At 39.6% G+C, this 21,685-nt stretch overlaps 2 protein-coding genes across 10 annotated transcripts in view; both read left to right on the top strand.

Moving 5' to 3' along the window:
- Positions 1 to 3,650, top strand: part of elna (elastin a) — a 57,317-nt gene extending 53,667 nt beyond the window's left edge. For all 9 annotated transcript variants that reach the window (XM_051101114.1, XM_051101119.1, XM_051101112.1 and 6 more), the window contains 3 exons: positions 664 to 696; positions 1,092 to 1,148; positions 1,555 to 3,650. In XM_051101114.1, the coding sequence (XP_050957071.1) occupies positions 664 to 696; positions 1,092 to 1,148; positions 1,555 to 1,601 (137 nt within the window). In that variant the 3' untranslated portion in view covers positions 1,602 to 3,650. The remainder of the gene's footprint in view (positions 1 to 663; positions 697 to 1,091; positions 1,149 to 1,554) is intronic.
- A 2,702-nt stretch (positions 3,651 to 6,352) lies between these two features.
- The window catches only part of LOC127157940 (LIM domain kinase 1-like), a 34,353-nt gene continuing 19,020 nt past the window's right edge, over positions 6,353 to 21,685 (top strand). Inside the window, exons 1-2 of the mRNA XM_051101110.1 lie at positions 6,353 to 7,628; positions 10,254 to 10,353. Coding sequence (XP_050957067.1) covers positions 7,571 to 7,628; positions 10,254 to 10,353 — 158 coding nt within the window. The 5' untranslated portion in view covers positions 6,353 to 7,570. The remainder of the gene's footprint in view (positions 7,629 to 10,253; positions 10,354 to 21,685) is intronic.

The raw sequence follows: 21,685 nt of genomic DNA, 5'->3' as shown, positions 1-21,685 counted from the left end.
ATGGACTACACCCGAATGAACTTGAGGAGAGCCGACTTCATCCATCCACTAAAACCATAGAATCACCAGCTGATTCAAACACATGAAGTTTTTTTTTTTTTTTTTTTTTTTTTTTCCTTAGAGCAGACCCTGCAGTATCTTAGGGGAAGAGGGAGCTGACAATATAGGGGAAAAAACATCATAAGACACCTTTAAACAACATATCCTGACAGATAATGAGCTGAAAAGAGTCACTGATCATTACGGAAGGACGTGTCGACACTGGCCTGCTGAAATCCGCTCGCTATGAAAAGCGTCGGCTTGCAGTGCAAATATCATGCAAAGTGTATTTGCATTCTGACTGTAATGCGCTTGCTAATACTCACGCTTAAGCTGCTGTCCTACGACCCGCTATTATGTGTTAGTTATTATATAATCACAACGTAGAGATGCTCGGTGGGTTTATTATTATTTCCGTCCAGATGCTCTTGGTCACAGCTGTTCATAAATCTCCTGCTGGAACAAACAGTAATGCTGACGCTGTGCTTTGGCTTACTCACAGTTCCTGTAGGCATCTATTTCACACCGTTATTCGTCACACAACTAGACACAATACCACATTTCTCTCATTCACTCATGTGGTTTGAACGGCTCATAATAATGCAAACATGTCTTGTGTTTTAGGGGGATACGGAGCAGGACTGACACCGCAACAAGGTAAACGCACTTAAAAACCTTAAAACATCACTGGAAGGTGCAGTAGAATGAGACTGAGCTCTAGCTGTTGAACCGAAATGGTCTCCTTACTTCAATAACAGAATGAATTACAACTAATGAAGAATCTCCAAGTTGCTTAAAGTAAAACAAGTATGTGCATTCAATTCAAATATGAGCAGCAACAGGAGAAATACCTGTAAATCGGTTCTGAAACTCTACAGTTACTGCTAACTTTCTTTCTGATGGTACTTAAGAATAGAGCATAAGGCTACCAGTTTGAGCATTACATTTAAATTTATGCACTTAGCAGACCTTCTGTAAGCAATGCAACATGCATTACAATCAAGGTACAGATTCTGTCAGTTCTTCTTTAATGCGTGTGCTTCCTTCCTCAGCCAAAGCAGCCAAATACGGAGGTGGACTGACGGGATTCCTGGGAGCAGGTTATCGAGGTACGAGAGCCTGCTGTGAACCGATGAGACCGAATTAATCCCTGCCGCCACATAATCACCGATTTCTCGTAATCACTGCTCTCATTTCTGATGTCCTCAACTAAACGTCCGGATCCTAAACCACACCAAACACTGGCCTACTTCTTCTGTAGTTTGGATTGACTTGATTCACTGAACACATATGCGAGTTTATAAACCATGGAGGATCTTCCCGCACACACGGGCACATTTCTGATGGATAAAATCGGTTGACATGTTGTTCTTGTTGAACTTTAAAAGCACTGACATTGCCGTTTCATGTTTTAAGGATTAATTCATTCAATTTTCATTCACCTTCAGATCACAAATGAAGATATGTGTAGTATTTCATGTATGATGAGGTTTTGTCTGTGGTGTTGTTCTGCAGGTGCAGCCGGCTGCCAAGGAAAATACTGCGGGAGGAGAAGAAAGTAAAGGATCTCTTGAGATGTGAAGTGACCTCAAGAAACATGGTGCTACTGCATGCTCTAGAATGTACTTTTGATACTCAAACAAACAATCCCAACATGCCCAAGTGTTACGTTTTGTACTGATAGTAAATATCCGAAAGAAATCCAAATCCAGATCCCCCAAACGTCTAGTGTTTTGTGAAAATAATTCCAATCCTAATGGCACATTCCATCACGTTACTGTTTCCTAGTGGAGGGTCGCATATAACCGGGTTGATTAGCTGGCAATGCTGTTGCGTAACTGTAAACGTTTTAACCACAGACCTCTTATTTGTGGACGTTTCCGAGACCACCCGAAGCTCTTTTGCTCAGTCGCAGTCACGATCTCGCACTCTAGACTCTCAAAGTAACGGCATTTCTTCTTCATTTATCTTCTGGCACGTCGGCGGTGCAGGTTTAGAGTGAGCGAAAGCGTCCTGTCAAACTGCTGATTAAACTCTGGGTTGAAATACTTCACGTCTGGCTGTGCTTCAGCTCAGGGGTTTACCTGTTATTTTTACCTTTCAGCAGCTTTCTGCGCAGATGGGCCTTACGCTTACAGTCCTTTATGGGTGACTCTCACAAACACACACGAAAAGAAATTGTATTTTGCATAAAGAAAGTTAGGCCTGTTTTAGGAGCGCACATTCTCTTACAGTTCGACACATTTTCCTCCAAAATTTGAATGCGTTTTTTAATCATTTGTAATTATTAGTTATTAAATATTTTATTCTCATTACTGTAATACAACATGTTGCAAAAAAGCGTTCCATGATGTAAAAATAACTTTGTAGCGAATTTATTGTCATTGATAACATTATTTTAATTTTCTTCATGAACCGTGATCATGTTTTTGACAGGTTTTGTGAGATTCACCCCCTCTAGATGATTTAGGCTTTCATGAAGCATCAGTGAGTGTCTTCGGTTTGAATCTGATCTCCGGATTTGAGACGTTTGATAAATTGTGCTTTTGTAAATGCATATTCCAGGCATCGAAATACATGTTACGCTAAGAGAGCTTTGTGGATGGCTGAACGTCGACTAACAGACCCCCGACAGCGACGGCTCGATCGCAGCATTCATTCTCGCATACCGTGTGAAGTATGAAGAGCTTTGCTCTGATTATGCTAAGAACAAGCAGAAGTGAATGACAGCTTATGTCTCATATCAATCATCTGTTCTGGTATCTGTCCGGTGAAGGGAACAAACTGAAAGTAACTCTGTAAAATAGTAATCATAGTTCTGACTTGTACATTATGTATGTTTAAACCTGGAAGATTCAAAGATGTGCTTATGTTTTTCCCTGGACCCGGGGAAACAGGTGCTTCCATCATTTGACCAAGAATGTGTTTCTTTAATCGCTGTGTATTCACATAGAGTTAGTTTATATATATATATATATATATATATGTATACATATAAAATATATATATCATACGCTTACAGTAGGTTGGATCATTTAACAACAGGTTACGTTGCCGTACGTTGTTTGTTTTGCACCATTTGAACTTGACATGTTGAGCAATTATCGAGTTTGTACACATCATATGACAATAACTTCTTTGCTTTAAATAGCTTCTGCATTGTAGTCACTGTGGAACTTGCAAAACTGTGTGTGATATTTTAAGATGTGAGTGTCTGTCTATGTGTGTGCGTGTGTGTGCGTGTCCGTGTAGGCGATGTATGTAAATCCCCTCAATGTGTGTGTGTGTGTGTGTGTCCGTCTGTCCCAAAAGCCTCACTAGCCAATGTATTATCGAACATATAATGTGTCAGTTTTTGCTATACTTGGTTGATACTGTTTTTCGATCCATCTGGAGAGACACTTTATCATGTATTAATGTACCTGGTGCTGTATTTGACCTGCCTGTGAGCCCTACCAGGTCTTCTCTATTGTGCCGTGGGATTTCCATCTTATTTAAATAAAGGGGCGGGGCTGTTGCACTTTTTCCACAACCTATATTCCGACTAGTTCCCGGAAATCCCGGCATTTTACCTGCTCTAGTGAAAAATGAAATAAAATATTTTAAATAAATAAAAAAGGTTGGTGTGTATGATTGTGTCAAATGATAAACACACAGCACCGTGGCTTATGGTGAATTCAGGACAACGATGTGATGTTGCGACAAGTCTAAAAGCCCCTTAGCTGTTCTGAGATCACTGTAAACCACAGCTTCATGCGGCTTATTGCATTAATTAAACAGTTACTGCACGCGACTTCAGAAAATAAACGCACAGCAACAGTAATGCTAAAGTAATAAGGTCACCGGTGTGTGTTTACACTACACTTTCACAGCGGTGTCCAAAGAGGCTCAGCTATTCATAATTAAGGACTGAACCTTTTATAAAACAATGTACAGAATTGTAGACCCAACAAAGTGCATGAATCATATTCTGTATTCATCCAATAATCTGTATTCATAACAAACAAAAAACATTTCAAAATTGTATTAATGACATCTCTAAACAGATGCTATATTTCTATGGAGTCTATGAAAGTAGTATTGTTTGTTCTTAAACATAGGACATTTTCCAAAAAAAAAAAAAAAAAAAAAAAAAAAAAAAATTAAACCTTCAATAAAATGTGTATTTATACAGCGGGTAAAATAAGCATTGAACACATCACCCTTGACATGACATTTTCACCAGATGTCGATAACAACCCAAGCAATCCATACATACAAATAAAACAAAACCAAAAATATTCAGAAATTAAGCTATGTGTAATAAAATGGAATGACACAGGGAAAAAGTATTTAAATACCGAAATTTATTTAAAGGGGTTCTATTATGCTCTTTTACAAAGTCTTGATTTTGTTTTGGGGGTGTACTAACGCATTATTTTTTTACATAATTTACATTATTACAATCCACCTTATTTTCCCCATAAGAGTGGGTGCAGCCATTTGTAAATTTTTTGTGTCTGGCTTCCGGTCTCATCCACTTCCAGCTATTTTTAGCTGCACAAAAAGCTCAATTTGCTGCTTGATACTGCAAACTGGTGTATCTTACCATATTATGTTACTGTATTATCTTAATTATGAACACACTGGTTTGTAGTGCAAACTGTTTTACCGTTTACTGCACTTCGATTTTCTTCTCGCTATTTCCCTATGGCCAGTGTTGGGCAAGTTACTCTGAAAATGTAATTAAATTACTGATGACTGATTACTCCTTTGAAAAGTACTCAAATTACTGTACTGCCCTGGTGAAAAAAACAGCATATGCTGGTTAGGTAGGTTTTGATGCTGGTTTAAGTTGGTCCTTTGCTGGTTTATGCTGGTCCTTGACTAGCAACATGTAGTGAAAAGTAGTGTAACTTTTCAATTACTTTATTAAAGTAATGTAACTTATTACTTTTAATTACTTTTTGATTACTTTTCTAAATTTCTAATATTTTCAACTGTTAATCATTTTGAAACATTTAAACCAGGCAGAGTGAACCTTACAGTAGCACTCAACACTGATTACTGTCAGACTTTCAAAATCCTTTATCACTTGAATTAAGATAATAAATAAGGGATAATATACATCTTTATTTTGCGATAACAACTGGATGAATGTACATTATCTCACTTATTACACAGCTGCTTGATAGATTTTTTAATATGTTTCGTGTCAAAATTATTAGACACGAAACACTGATCTGAGTTGAAATATTTGAACGCAAAGCTTCCATGAAGAAATCAGTTGCTAGCAAACGGCAAGTTCAAACTAGACAGACATTTTAGGATACAGTGCAGTCATACCACTTTTATTACACAACATTTCACCACATAAATAATTAAGTAGTAGTACTAGTTTGTTAGTTATCTTATTTTCCATTACAATGTAAAAAAAAAAATAAAAATAGCAGCAACTGCGTTTGTATGAAACAATAGAGCAAGTCCACGATACCAGGATGACAGAATTAAGAAACTGTACACATAATATTGCTTTAATATTTTATAAGCTAATCTTACCAAACGCAAAGCTTCCGCCAAGAAAAATTATCAAGCATACAACACTGACTTAAGTTGCCCTGAAAGAGTCTGAGCGGTGGAATAAATTAATTTAAAGCACAGCCACCACAAATTCAGCCTTTTTTTTTTTACTTATATTTTTGGGCTTTTTATGCCTTTTGTTGTGATAGGACAGTAGAGAGATGACAGGAAAGAGCTGGGAGGAGAGAGGGGAGCGGGATCGGCAAAGGACCTCGAGACGGGAATCGAACTCGGGTCACCGTGAGCGCAGTTGTGCTATATGTCATAACAAGATCATAACATAAATAACATCATAACAAGAAATAGTTTAATAGCTATGATACTGGGTTTGAAATCAAATGTTTGCATAGTTATGACAGTAAACACTAACATCTAACAATGCCTTGGAAAAAAACAATCTTAAAAAATAAAGTTTATGCATAAACCCAAATAGGAAATAAAACAGTTATCGAATAAGCATGTGTCCTATTCTGTGTCCGAAATTCCTGAGACATTGGTGTCTCATTTTAGAGCAGGCAATGCAATTTAAAAGAAGTCAATTAAATCTGTAAGTGTGTGTGGGTGTGTGGAAAAATTCAGATGTAACCCCCCTTTGTAATCACTGGCATTTTTCAAAAGTAACTGTAATTTAATGACATATTTTTTCTCAGTAACTGTAACTAATTACAATTACATTTGTTTTGTAATTAAATTACGTAATTCCGTTACATGTAACTAGTTACTCCCCAACACTGGTTGTGATTGGCGAACAGCTTAGACGGTGTTTCAGTACTGACACGCCCCTTGCCAAAGCAGCAAGTTCCGTGTACAACTGTTAGCGCAAGCTCGATTGTTGCCAATGACAGCCTCAAGACGCCTCCTGTATAGAGAAACTAGTGGCGTGCATTGCTCAGGTGTGATTTTGGCCCATTCTTCCACAGAGTCTTTAAATCTTGAAAGTTCTGTTGGCTTCTTCTTTGAAACTCTGATCTTCAGTTCTTATTTTCTGTTGGATTCAAGTCAGGTGATTGGCTGGGCCATTCTAGCAGCTTTATTTTCTTTTTCTGAAACCAACTGAGAGTTTCCTTGGCTGTGTTTGGGATCATCGTTTTGCTGAAATGTCCACCCGTTTCATCGTCATCATCCTGGTACTGTAGGTGTTAATATTAATTTCCACTGAAAAGGGGCAGGATTGCTTTCTAATTTCTGATGGATTTCAGATGGTGTCTTGGCTTTCAATGCCCTTTTGCACCTCCCTTTCTTCATGTGTTCAATACTTTTTCCCTTTTTCATTCCATTTTATTACACGTAACTGAATTGATGCACCTATTGGTTTAGTTTTCTTTGTATGTATGGATTACTTGGGTTGTTACCAACATCTGGTGAAAATATTTCAAGTCAACAGCACCTTTGGAAATATATTTACTCGTGATCAATCCTTATTTTACCCAGTGTATGTACATATATTTGTAAAACAAAATGGATATTGTCATCATTATTGTCTATTTTGCTTCCTTTCCTCTTAATCAACGTCACAAAGTTTTCAGATAAACATGCCAGAGTCATTTGACTATGACCTCACTCCTCCAGAGAGACTGAGAGCGCATGCGCGCACACAGCATTACGCTCCCATTATGTTCCAGGGCCAGTGTTCAGTTGGCCCGTTTCCCTGTTTCTGTCGAGGAGGAGCCCTACTATGGCAAAGGCCGTGCGCGCGCTTCAGGTTCTTCGGGAAGCGCCCAGGCGCGTGACCTATAAGGAAAGCTTCGCCATCCCACAGTTCGCCAGCTCGCTCCCGCCTTCTTACTGACCGAGAGCCTTCAGCTAATCAGACGGCAGCGTAACGCTACGTGTGTAATATTCATGAGGCGAGCCTTCGCCATAGTACGGCTGTTACAGTGGCCGCGCGGTCGGGCAGCAGTGGCCGCATTTCTCCAGTGTGTCTGACCGCAGAAGGGAGTTTCTGTTGCGGCGCTCCCGGTCCGAGGCTTGAATGAGGTTGATGCTGCTCTGTTGCACCTGGAAGGACGAACGCATGGGAGAGGAGGAAGGTTAGTCTGTCTTCTGTATCGTGATAATGGAGTATTTGAATGATGCGCATCTTCATCGGAGGTCGTGAGGATGCTGCGCCTCGCTGATGCTGTCCGCGCACAACAAACAGCCTGTGCTTGCAGCGTCACAGAATAATATCCGCGGCTGTAGTTTGATGTGTTGCTGTAGCACGACCTATTAAATGAACACACGTGTGCTCTGCTCGGTGTTTTCCCGCACTGTCCCAGTGCGCGCACACGCATGCGGGAAACATTCACTCATTAGTGCTCGAGCGTCTCCTCAACTGGTAACTGTCCCGTTCAGCTGTGTTGGTTTCTTGCTCACTTACTGCAGTTGTTTGAGTGGGAGAGAGCAGGTCTGGGTTTGCTGATAGTGCTACTCAAACATACCAGTATCATGTACCAATACGATGTTTGTGATGTGTGTACCACACAGTTAGCACGTCACAAGTGTTTTTTTTTTGTTTTTTTTTAAATGTAGTATTAAGATTTATGGGTAAGAACGTGAAACTTGTCCATTGAAGGTGTTAATGAAGACACAAGAAATCATTTGAACTGAATCAACTAAAATAAGTAAAATGTTAATATGACTAAATAGAAATATAAAAATTATAAATATATATATATATATATATGTGTGTGTGTATATGTATACACACACACACACACACACACACACACACACACACAATAAGTATCATAATCTATTCCAAAAGACGTGTTAAAAACTTGTCCAAAGTGCCATGGTAGTATTTTTGTTTAAAGTTTGCATATCTTATATGATGTTACTCTGGAAAATGACACATGGCTCTTCTGCCCTCATGTGAGGTTATGTACTCATGTAAATGTGTGTATATGTGTGTGTGGTATTACAGGGAACTTGGGTGAATGTGTGTGTGACAGACATGTGTCACCGTCAGACGCCACACGTCCATCACAGTCCATCCAGTTTACACATGAATCACACTCATGCAGAAGCACAGAGCAGATCACTGAGAGACGCATGACACACAAGATCAAAATGTCACTAATGATGAATATAGGACAGTTCTCAGTTATAGGACAGCTGTCCAGTTAATTTCACTGAGCACGAGCACTTCATTCTGCTACAGACTGTCCACAGAGAAAGCGAACGGATGCTCAAAACACATGAGTCTGGGTGAAACGCAGCTCCATCACAGAAAGATAATGGACGTTTGTTGTTATTATCCTGTTCCTGTGGAAATGATCCGATCATCCGGTATTAACAGCATAATAAAGAAACTCATAAGATGAAGACTGACAGTCCTCACCTATAATCCTAGATGAAACATATTTGTTGGTTGTTCAGTGTTATTAAAGTGACTCAGCGTCTGCTTCAGTTTGTGTCTTCATTCATGTTTGCAGTGAGGTCGATCTTGGCACGTCCAGTTGATCTGTGTTTGTAAGAATGGAAACTAAATAGATTTTCATGTTGATGTAATTAGTATGAATAATTTATGGTTTATGGATTGGTCAGTCAAAAGAGGTCAAATGAGGTTTGCAGTGTTTTCATATCATTTACGGCGTCAGCGCCGCCACGTATTTGGCTGCCGATCGTCGTTGACCGACTGCACTGAGCTGCAGGACGTACGTCCAGCTCACTAGTGTCCGGTTATGTGTACTAACAGTGTGCCAGTGTAGTTCTGTTGATCAAGCTGTATTCAGGTGAGCCGATCTGGGGAAGCAGCGGCTGGTGAACACTGAAACAAGGGTTGGAGCTGAACTTTGCAGGACGTTGGCCCTCCGGGAACAGATTTGGTATACCGCTGGTTTTATTAAATGCGTCGTTGTGACTACATGTGAAAAGGGTGACGTCACGCATGTACATATTATTTAGTCTGTACGCAAACACAACCTTCTTTACGAAGTGACATCAACTACCGGCCCAGCTTCATTTCAAAAATGCAAAGGAAAGACTAATCTGTTTTTAGTAGATTGTTGTTGTGTAAAAAGTACCTTTAGTCACAGTAAAAGAACATATGTGACATTTAACTAGTCATTGCAGATGTAGTAAGGTAAAATTTCATTGAAGAAATATTGTAATGCAGGAGGTGGAAATGGAGGATGTACAGTAAGTGCAGCTGTTTTGAATAAAAAGCGCAACACAAAACGAGGAACATGGAACCACATTACATAAACTCACAACAACTGACAATAAAACCCATGGCTTAAATACACAAGCGATAAGGAAATTAACGAATTCCATATGTGGAAAAGAGAAAGATGTTGATCAAGAATATTAGAAAATGACTATATATCAGAGCTCTTCAACCCTCACTCTCCTGGAAAGTTTATTTCCAACCAGCTTTAGCACACCTGCCTGCTTTTTTCAAGCAGTCTTGAGGATCTTGAGGTGTGTTAGTTAAACTCCTCAGCATAGTGGGTCCCCAGGAACAGGGTTGAAGACCTCTAATATATATTGTTCAGACTAATCCATCATTTGACGTTTAACCACTGTGAAATGATCAGCATTGGTTGACAACCCTAAAACCTACCAGCAGTCTTGTCTGTGGATAATGTACAATTTCTGTTTATTCCGCCCCCAAAAAAGTGTGTAGGAGTCGTGTGTGCTGATGTGAGTGCGTGTTGTGTTTGTGTGTGCAGCCGGTGGGAGCTTGCCGGAGTGTGCGGGCTGCAGACAGCACATCTATGATGAGCAGTACCTACAGGCCCTGGACACGGACTGGCACACGCTGTGTTTCAGGTAAGAGCTCTCTCTCTCGTTTGGCCGTGCTGTGTCTGGAGGAGCCGCCTGTGAGCGTGACAGGGTGACAGCTTTGTCTCACACGTGTTGTTCTGAAGTTTGCATATCACCAAAACTGTTTGCATTGTTCCCTGAACCGCTTTTTCATTAGGGCTACTGCTACACGATCTACAAGACCACAACAACACATTGTATTTAAGCCAAGTTGTGAATTTAGAGTCCAAATTATGACATTAAAAAAAAATGTATCCCAAAAAAAACCCAAAAAAACTTCTTTTTATTGAGTCGTCCTTGCCTAACGCAGAAAGTGCCATACAGTGCAGTCCGATTCACAAACAAATGAAACACTTTGTCAACGACCTTTTTTACATATTTAAAATCGTCCAAGACTGGAAAAGTCAGGGGAAATGCTGATTATAAATGCCATGTTTATCAACAAAATGAATGAAAATAAAGAGAAATGGCTCATTTTAATTACCCAAATGTTTGTGTGCTTTGTTAGCTTATTTGAGTTTCTTGTCATGTTATTTCGTTCAGTCACTATGTAGGCAGCAGACAGCATGGCAGCTCACAGTGATTTGAAACAGCGCTACCGCTTGTGTATTTTATTAAACCTTTCTTAAATCCCTCAGTTACTGAGGTTCAGTATGGACATTGATGCTGAAATGTCTGCATTTCCTCAGAGCCAAACTATTGCTGATCGACTCATTTCTTGCGCTTGCAGAGGAAGTAAGTTGCTTACAGGACACATAAGCGGCTCTCAGTGTTGAACAGAGCTGCTTTTGTCTTTGTTTGCTGTGCTCACCTCTTGTTTTGGGCTTTATAATTGCTGCTTACCCAATAACCCATCAGGCTGTTGTTTGGTCAGCTGTTCGTCTGCGCCGACGGGGAGAATCTTAACAGCCACTCTGCACATTCAGCACATGATCAGGATCATTTCCTGCTACCAATAACTGGAAGCTTCGACCTGATGAGAACATGCTCAGGTTAATGCAAGCGTTCTGAGATTGGCAAAAACATTGAGTTGCGCAATTCTTTTTGACAGCAGGGTGGAAGGCTGTTTCATCATCAGTGGCCATGGAGGAAAACACTCATGAAGAGCTCATTGTGTGACTCTGAGTAAGAGCGTGTGTGTGTGTGATCTAGCAGCAGGCGCTTTAACGGTTGGTGAAGGTTGGGTCGATTGTAAGGATGTTGTGGGCAGTTGCTTACTGACCTGATTAAAAGGAGTCCATCCTGATGTGTCTGTGATCTTCTGATCTGTAAATTAGGGCTGTGTATTGCCAAGAATCTGTCACGACACGATACGATATGTTGTGATACACTGCGATACTGTAAACAAGGCAATATATTGGGATATTTCTTATTTTAAGAATAGGATATATTTTAAGGAAAGCTGTACACACCACCATATGCAAACCTTAGCAAAAACTTCAGTTCAAAAAGTTCAAAAGATCAGCCCCTGTATAGGCTTGCCACGATAGACGGTGTTGACGGTGTTACCGGTTTTAAGACGCAACACCGGTGACATCACTTTACCACCGTGACACCGTCCCCACATTTTTTTTTTTTTTTTTTTTTTAAGTATTCGTTTTTTTTATTAAATATTTATTTGATTAAATGGAAAATATAATTCTAAATAATTTACTTAAGACGAGAGCATGCACTATAATTAAAAACTGAACATAGCTACGATGCGTCATACTTCATTTATCACGTGAGGAGAACGAGGAGTCGAATTTACAGAAAGAGAATGGCGTTGTGTTTTTTTTTTCGTTATGTTAATAAAAGTTCTGTGTTTAATATCAGTGATTTTATTTTATTTTTATTTTTTTGTAGTTTCGTTGTCGTCCATTCAAACAATTGACGCCGAATTGCCAATTCCCGCAAAACTGAAAGTGAAAGTATAATACGCACGCATTTATAAGCTATTTAAAAGCAGAAAAAAAAGAGGAAACCCCCACCCCCACGGTGATACCGGTATTACCGGTGTTGTCACATGTCGATTAACCGGTGGGGAAATTTCCTCATCGTCACAACCCTACCCCTGTAACGTTCTTATTGAATTACTTTTTGTGCAGTACGAGTAAAGGGGGAAAATGAAATGTCTGCAGGATTCTTTAGTTGTATAAAATGTAAGCTTTTATAAACAGAGCGTATATATTTTTAGACCCTGCTTTAAAGGTTCACAGTTTAAGTTTACAATTGTGACATACAGGCACTGGCATGTTTTAAGATCAATCAGTGCATGTTTTTTTCAGCTGAAACTGCTCAGACTCACATTTTAGTCTGGGACTAGGCTTAAGCCTGGTCTGTGAAGTCAGAGGACAATGTCATTACATTTTGATCTGAACTTAAGAATTACATCTGCTTAATATCAACGAGAAATAAAGTGCTTGCAGGAATTCTACAGAAAACAAAATAATTGTAAAACAATAAAATAATTTTTTTAAAATAAAAAATATGTGTATTGAATATTCTTAGAACCTTTTTTGTTCTGAGAATTTCACAAGCTTTGGATTTTACAAGATTTCAGTTATATTTATGTTCCGCGTGGAATCGCAAACTGCACAAACGCCCCCACCACGAGAGAAAGCTACCACACCGCCCGCCGCGAAGACGCTTTCACACGGGACGCGGCAAGCAGCGGAACCGCCGTTCGGCCGCCACCCCTCCACGCGGCCTGTGCAGCCGAGGCGGACGTTACCACATGCTTCAACTTTGTACACCAAGGCGGGAGCAGGAACTATTCTTACATCCTCCATGACTAGCAGCGAACTATATTAATGCTAAGATTAGTGGCATGCCTTTATGCTAATATTCCCTGTCACTGTTTAAGTTCAGAGATAAGAAGACTGCCAATGGGATATATACTCAACAAATCATCTGCAATGAATCTTGTATGATTTTTTTTTAAATATATATCGATATTCCATTTTTAAGAATCGATACAGTATCGCCAAACAAAATAATGCCATACTCACATGTATCGATATTTTCTTACACCCCTGCTGTAAATGTAGCTCAGGTTCCTCCTCAGCCACACACCTGATCTGAGGAGTCATTCATGTCTGAAGCACATGTTCAAATCACTGAGCCACAGAACCAGTGATAAGTGACTCTGCAGTTGACGATGGTGACTGCACTGCTGAGACTCTTCACAAAACTTCTGCTGTGTTTGTGTGTCAGTCACAGTCATGAGGCTTGTCCAAACCAAAACCTACAGATTGAGAAACACATACAACCCGCTCAAATTTACACAATTACCGTCTCAAAGCCTCTTGCGAATCACTCATTGAAATGCTGAAATCAAGTTACTGGCTGCTGATCCAATCAGGTAAAAGAACGAGTTCTGTTCTTTATTCTAATATTTGACTGATCTGTGTGGATATAACAGGAACAGTCATGCCTGCTGTAGTCTGATTCGCTGGCTTTGAGCAACATCTGAAAAATAAATCAGCTATAAATAATAATAAATCATCCCTAAATCAGCTGTAACAGTCCAGCCTCCATTGTTTTGATGCTGGAGCAGGGATGTAAGTTAGACAAGAATATCTCCGATTGAGCGATTGAGGTGTTGTGTTGCTGGATGTAATAATGAACATAGTGGTCGTCATTTACTCCCGACATCTGAGCCGCTGAAGATGCAGTAGATTACGTTTGTTTGTGATGCGAATGCGCCTCCTGATCTACAAATATCCGTCTATGTTCGCACGAATCATTCGTGATCCAGCTTCACCTACAGCAGAAGTGAGTATGAGGGGTTTATTATGAATCTCTCTTTCCTAATAACGTGTTAGTTAGCAAGTTTAGCGGCTAAATGTGCTAAATGCGGCTAAAGTAAACAAGCTCGTCACTCCACAGAGAGAAGAGAGGGGCGGGGGCGAGCAGCGCTCATTTGCATTTAAAGTAACAACCCCTCAGAATGAGATGATTTTTGCAGAGCTGATTTTTGACAAGGTAAAAAAGGTTGTTATTTTACACAACAATTGAGAATTTTTAACCAAAGTATATTATAGACTTTTTATTAAAACCATAAAGAATTACATCAGCTTGTGGAAAATGGGCATCCGATGACCCCTTTAACAGCAATTTAAAAAAACAAAACAAAAAAAAAACCTAGGTCTGGGTGATTTTATTGCACTTTTGTGTTGACAAAGATGTGACGGGGGCAGTGGAATACGAAAAACAGGCAAGGAGATGGGAGTGAACTTCTTTTAACTTTTAAACTTGTTTTTATGCTGCCGTTTCATGCATGAGACACGAGTGCAACACTCAAACGCGTCCATGTTTACATAGAAAAAACAATGGAAAAGTAGCGCAAATAAAAAACCAGTGAAGAACTACTGCTGTACGTCTGATATTTCATGTTTGCATCATGGTGACAGGTTCAAAAACTGCTGTTCATGGTTTTTATAGAACATTTATAGTTAATAATAGTCTACTGGTGTTATACCTTCAGTCATTTTGAATTTGAAATACCTTGACTTTTGAGGTTTTTTTTTTTTTTTTTTTTTTTTTTTTTTTTTAATGCATTTTCCTTGTTTTATTTCTTAACATAATATGTATAAGACAAGTTTGTACAAGATGTAGTTGTAGTTCATGCATCTTTTCTGCAATAATAAAGTGACATAAAGTGATTTGTTTAACATTTACATCATGTTGACAGCTTCATGTGTGGTGCACTTGGAATAGAATGTTCTTTAACTAGAGGGTAAATAAAGACAAAGTTACTTGAATCATGTTGTAGTTACATTTTCAAGTTGGCTAGTTAAAAATCGTAAAATAAATAAATAAATAAATAAATAAATATAATAATAATAATAATAATAATAATAATAAAAGAGAGACAGAGAATTGGTCAAATGTTCTGAAAAAATCAATATTAGATTTTTTTTTTTTTTTTTGCCATATTGCCCAGCCCTAATTAATGCTCATAATCATATATTTAATTTTGCTGTGATTATATGTGTGTGTGTGTGTGTGTGTGTGTGTGTGTTTTAATTTAACTGTTTTAAATTTGATACTATAATAAAATTAGTTCATTAAAGTACATTAAACAGTTAGCATGTGTCCTTCAAATGTTGTTCAATTCTGTACACATTGCATTACAAGGATTACATGAAACAAAGAATAACAAAGTAAAATGACAAAGAAACACATTACACAGGACAAGTGACAGGTCTGTTGCATTGACTCTATAAGACTCCATGCGCACATCTATTTTGCAGAATGAAAAATAAAACGTATTCAAATTATGAATGGGTATACACAGTAATCAAGCAAAAAAAAAAAAAAAAAAAAATGATTGGATGCTGCAGAAACGCATTGTAAACAGAAACCATTGACGCTCTTCACACAAATACTAGCATTGAAAGCAGCTGCTTATCAACGGCTAACAGTTACATTTTTACTATCTAAGAATCGACTTGGTACTGAAGTACCTGTACTTTAGACAACAGTAATGTATAGGAAATATTAGTCACACTTTATTTTAAGGTCCAATACTGCTATTAACAAACCATTAACTATGACTTTTGTCTCAATAAACTACCAACTTGCTGCTTATTAGTAGTTAGTACGTTGTTAAGTTGAGGTATTGTGTAGGATTAGGGATGTGGAATGTTGTCTTGCAGAATATGTGCTTTGTAAGGATAATAATAAATAGCCATTAAAGCTGCAAGCAGCGATGATAGGGCCCTCGCACCTGGGCTCACCGCGGATCGGTGGCGAATGGTGGGCACTATGCTTTTCACATAGTAAATTTAGGAGGAATGTGTCAAAGTCATTACTATGTGCCAAACTTCCTGCTGCCAGCTGGTGGCGCTATATCTATAACTGAATATTGGCATGTAGATGTGTTCAGGCCTGTACTTTTGTCAAACATATGAAGTTTGGTGCAGATTGAACATGGTATGCTTGAGCTAGTGTAAGACATGACATATCCTGTTGCCAGCTGGTGGCGCTATAATTGTAATAGAATATTGGCCTTTAAATGTGTTCAGGCCAGGACTCTTATCGAACATATGAAGTTTGGGGCAAATCGGACATTGTATAGCTGAGTTACAACAACTTCCTGTTTCATGGCATTAAAAGCATGCATTAGCACTTAGAAAGTGTTTCTAGCATGTTTAGCACAATATGGCATATTTTGCTGTGCTTTTAATAGACCATCACAGCGTTAAACATGTCACTTCCGGTTGCCAGCAGGTGGCGCTATGACTTTTACTGAATATGAGCATGTATATATCTTCAGGCCAGGACTCTTATCAAACATGTGAAGTTTGGGGAAGATTGGACATTGTTTGCAGGAATTGCAACAACTTCCTGTTTCGTGGCTTTAACAATATGCTTTAGCACTTGGTAAGTGTTGCTAGCATGTTTGAGTGTGTTTTTAGCCAGTTTAGCACTCAGTGGCTTATTTTAGTGTGTTGCTAATAGTGTATCACAGTGTTAAATGTCACTTCCTGTTGCCAGCAGGTGGCGCTATGACTATAACTGAATATTGTTACGTAAATGTGTTCAGACCAGGACTCTTATCAAACCTGTTAAGTTTGGGGCAGATTGGACATTGAATGCCTGAGTTACGCTAGCTTCCTGTTTCATTGCATTAATAACATGCTTTAGCACTTAGCTAAGTGTTGCTAACATTTTATAGCATGTTTCTAGCATGTTGCTACCCTATTTAACACTTGTTGATATTTCTAAAATGTTGCTAGGCTTCCACAACAGTATTAAACATGTGACTTCCTGTTGCCAGCAGGTGGCTGAATATGGGCATGGGCATGTGAATATGGGCATGGGCATGTGTTCAGGCCAGGACTCTTATCAAACATGTTAAGTTTGGGGCAGATTGGACATTGTATGCCTGAGTTACAGTAACTTCCTGTTTCATTGCATTATTAGCATGCTTTAGCATATTAGGTAAGTGTTGCTAACATGCTTTACTATGTTTGTAGCATGTTGAATAGTAAGTTTGGGGCAGATTGGACATTGTATGCATGAGTTACAGCAATTTTCTTTTTCTTTGTATTAATAGCATGTTTAGCTCTTAGCTAAGTGTTGCTAGCATGTTGTTAGCCTATTTAAAACTTGCTAATGCTTTTTAATATGTTGCTAGGAGTCCGTAACAGTGTTAAACATGTCACTTCCTGTTGTCATCAGGTGGCGCTATGACTATAACTGAATATGGGCACTGACATGTGTTCAGGACCAGACTCTTATCACACCTGTGAAGTTTGAGGCAGATCGGACATTGTTTGCCTGAGTTACAGCCACTTCCTTTTTCATGGCGACACGTCGAACTTTGTCAGGCCGCCACGGACACGCCCCTCGACGAAAACTCAAAAGCTTTGCAATTTAACATCGCAAGGGCCTTATGATAACACTCAGCAAATTTGAAGATGATCGGATAAAAACTGTAGGAGTTTGTTAAAGTACGAGGCCTGAAAATGGCAAAAACTGCACAAAAATCATACAGGAAATTCAATATAACAGACTTCCTGTTGGGTTTAGGATGTTGTACCAGGAGACTTTTTTGTAGGTATTGGTGTGCTACACCTGTGTACCGAGTTTCGTACATGTACGTGAAACGCAGCTCGAGGCGCACTCCGTTGAAATTTTATAGGTGGCGCTATCGAGCCATTTTGCCACACCCACTTCTGAAAACTATATCAGATGTAAATTTTCGCCAGGACTGACGCGTGTGCAAAGTTTCGTGAGTTTTCGAGCATGTTTAGGCCCTCAAAAAGACTTTTTACTTTGGAGAAGAAGAAGAAGAAGAAGAAGAAACAGCAATTCCAATAGGGTCCTCGCACTGCAGTGCTCGGGCCCTAAATATGTTATGAGTAGGCATGCTAATAATAAGCAACTAGTTAATGAGAACTGTTCCCTATATTAAAGTGTTACAGAAATAATGAATCGCTAAAATCAGTCATTTTAAATTAAAAGCTGATTAATTGTTTTCAAGTGTTTGTGAAGAGCATTGGTTACACAGAGCTTACATCCATACATGCAGAGTTCATGCAGATATTGGGAGGTGTGTGTGTGTGTGTGTGTGTGTGTGTGTGTACCTGGTATTTCTCACGTTATGGGGACCCCACAGGATGGTAATACCAGTAAATTTTGACCTTGTGGGCGCATTATTTAGGTCTCCATGAGGAAACAAGCTCATAAATCATACAGAATGATTTTTTTTTTTTTTTTTTTTCAGAAAGTAAAAGTGTGCACAGTTTCCTGTGAGGGCTAGGTTTAGGTGTAGGGCGATAGAAAATACAGTTTGTACAGTATAAAAACCATTACGCCTGTGGAATGTCCCTATAAAACATGGAAACACAATGTGTGTGTGTGTGTGTGTAACACAGCTTCCCTGACAACAGTGGCTGTGCTCTTGTTTTCTGATGTGTCACATTGTAGTTGGTCACAAAGCTCAAACCGAATGCAGAAGCTGAACTTCCCTGTAGTGCTGAACCGCACAGATCTGCAGACCTCGTCTTCATGTGCGAGGCTGAGAGCCTGTGATTTTCCGTCACGTCTGTCATCGTCCTAACACGCTTTAATCCAGCGGATGGAGGATCAGTTCTTATTTTCTTCCTCAGAACAGTCCAGATCCGCTTAGGTGCCCGTGAATGTTTGTGATCGCCAAAGACACGGTGCAATAGGACTCAAATCACGACCTGAATGTTAGGCTGCCTAATCGTCAGCTGTGATCACGAGGAAATCATTGCATCGGTGTGAGGCGATTAGCTGTGTATCAGACGTGCTTATGAGGGCCGGTGTTTTGTTTTTCTTGTGTCAGCTGAGAGACCTGCGCAAACTACCCAGAGTTTCCAGATTAGATCAAAGGATATTTTAGGGGAATTTGCTTCTTTAGGTTTTACACTTTCGTTTGCTTATTGGATTAGATTCTCTCTGAGTTTAGGGGAATATCTGATGCAAACAGCGAATCAAAGCACTTGACAAAGTTTAAAAAAGCAGCACAAAAAAAACAAAAAAAACAAAAATCCTTGAATGCTGAATTTGTTTGTGTAAATTTGTTTTGTGCATGTGTGTTGTAATCCTTGTTACTGCACCAAATTGAATTTGTTCCTGGATTGAAGTCTGTGTTGGTCAATAACTTTGTTCATCGCCAGGTTTTAAAGGAACAATGCTCCTAGTCCTGGAAAAAAAAACAAAAACATTTGTACTTCTCAGATTTTAGGGATGAAGTTAAGTGCTTGAACAGCATCTCAGAGGATGTGCCATTTCCCTCAGGTTGTTGAGATGGTTAATGATTAGGAGTTAAATAATATAAAGTACAGAGAACATGAATGTTGTCCCAGGACCAATAAAACAGTTCAGATCCAGAGACACATCCGTCCTGCTGGGCAGAAAAACGGTCACCTGCCGCAGTGTTTTCACTGGCACACTGTTCTGCTGAGTCTGCAAAAGCATTTCCAATGGGTTTGGAAATTGGCACGATCGTGAACGGTCTCAGTGCCGAGACGGAGGACGTTTGGCAAGGACGTCAGGTCCGAGGGAAAGAGGGGGCTGTGGATTTTTGGAAATGCTGTTTTCACATCTGTCGCCTCTGCCGTGAGCCGAGAGAGGCGGAGGTTGAGTAAAGAGGTCACTCTGTTCCCATCTGAGACATAAGTAGCTTATACCTGAGTCAAACCTTCACTAGGTGTATTTAAGGAAATATATGCAAAAATGGATTTAGTCAAATTTTTCGCTTTGCTGTTTCAGTTCTCGCTTTAAATATCAGTTCAGCTTTTTTAAGTGTAGCTCTGTTGGGATTTTAAGTCATGGAAGGGATGAAGGCTGTCATTAACAGCAACCCGAAGACTAAAGCAATGTAAATGGTACAAGAATTCACCGCGCGCTAGTGATGGGAAGTTCGGATCATTTTACCAACTCTGACCTTAGAGTCTCGTTCAGCAAAATGAACGAATCTTTTTTCGAGTCATTTCGATCATTTTAGCAAAATACAATTAAAATGTTACGTGTTACTTCCCCAACACGTCTACTGCTTACACAAACGTTGATCACACTACAAACAAGACAAAACTATATAAGATGCTATAAGAAACAGAAGAGATTCATTCGTTGTTTACCTGGGTCTTTAGTCTATGATTCGCTCACCTCACCTCTTATCTGACAAGTTTTCGGGTTCGAGTCGTTCGTTCATCACGTGACAGCCCCATAAGATGAACGAACGAATGAATTGTTTTAAGAACGACTCATCGTTACCGTGCGCTGCCATCCAGACAGACGCGAGTGACGGCGAGCGAAGAACGCTTGTGGAAAACAGCTCTGTGGCCTGGTTTATTTGGAGGGCTTTTAGTTGTCCCTTGGGTGGGAAAACACAGTTTTCCTTGGAAGACATAAATGGAGCTTTAATTTCATGGGAAAATAGCTCTGATGAAGAATGTTGTGTTCCCGAATTCTCAGCAGGGGCTAAAATCACTCGACTTCACATGAGAAACTAGTCAGAGCTAATGAAGAAGAAGAAGAGGGCGTTCATAACACAGTTCGATACAGCGTCCATCGCGCCGGAGTGGATTTACTGCAGCAGCAGACGATGGTCATCCAAACACCAGATCACTGCAGCGCTGAACACATCAGATCAAATCATAATACAGGCATTCTGAGCAGTTACTACCGTGACTGTAGGATGTTGTTGATAGGATATTGATAGGTGTTTGCTGTGATTTTCAGGATTGGAGTTCAAATCACTAACCCTAGCATGAGCAATAGTAATAATGACGCTGGACTGCCAACGCCAGTTAAAGCTGGCTGTGTTGGAGCGTCTGTTCTACACACGGTGTCATTTTTCCCCAAAAATTACACTAGCCCAGTCCGGTTCATTATTTCCAGCCATAACCTCTCACCTTAAATCAGCTCCACATGTTGCAGTTGCTAAATGCATTACAGCTAGAATACTTCCAGTATTTTCCAATGACATAATGGTCTTTCTGGCCAAACACAGGACGGCGGCTTTCCCCGGTGAGCCCTGCTTCCTCCTGAGGTTTCTTTCTTACTTTCAGGGAGTTTTTATCTGCCGCCGTTGCCTTGTTTTTGTTCCCAAAAGGGTTTCGGCCCAACTCTGCTCTGTGGTAATAGTTAAAAACAGCATGTAAATGAATTGAGTTTCCGTTCACGCTGCTGGGAAAGTGGCTTGAGAATATTGAAGACCCTGTTGCTGTCGATCCATCAATCGTATGTTTGTTTTATGAAGATGTTCCTCCTGGACGCATGCAGTGAATCAGCAGCTCTGCGCTGGAGAACATCTGCTGTCAGCGGCTCATCATCATCATCATCATCAGGTTCAATCCTAAAAATAAAGCATCAG

The sequence above is a fragment of the Labeo rohita genome, unplaced genomic scaffold (genome assembly GCF_022985175.1).
Source record: "Labeo rohita strain BAU-BD-2019 unplaced genomic scaffold, IGBB_LRoh.1.0 scaffold_127, whole genome shotgun sequence".
NCBI classification, from domain to species: domain Eukaryota; kingdom Metazoa; phylum Chordata; class Actinopteri; order Cypriniformes; family Cyprinidae; genus Labeo; species Labeo rohita.
The sequence above is the reverse complement of the archived record's forward strand: the minus strand, read 5'-3'. Positions and strand labels throughout refer to the sequence as shown.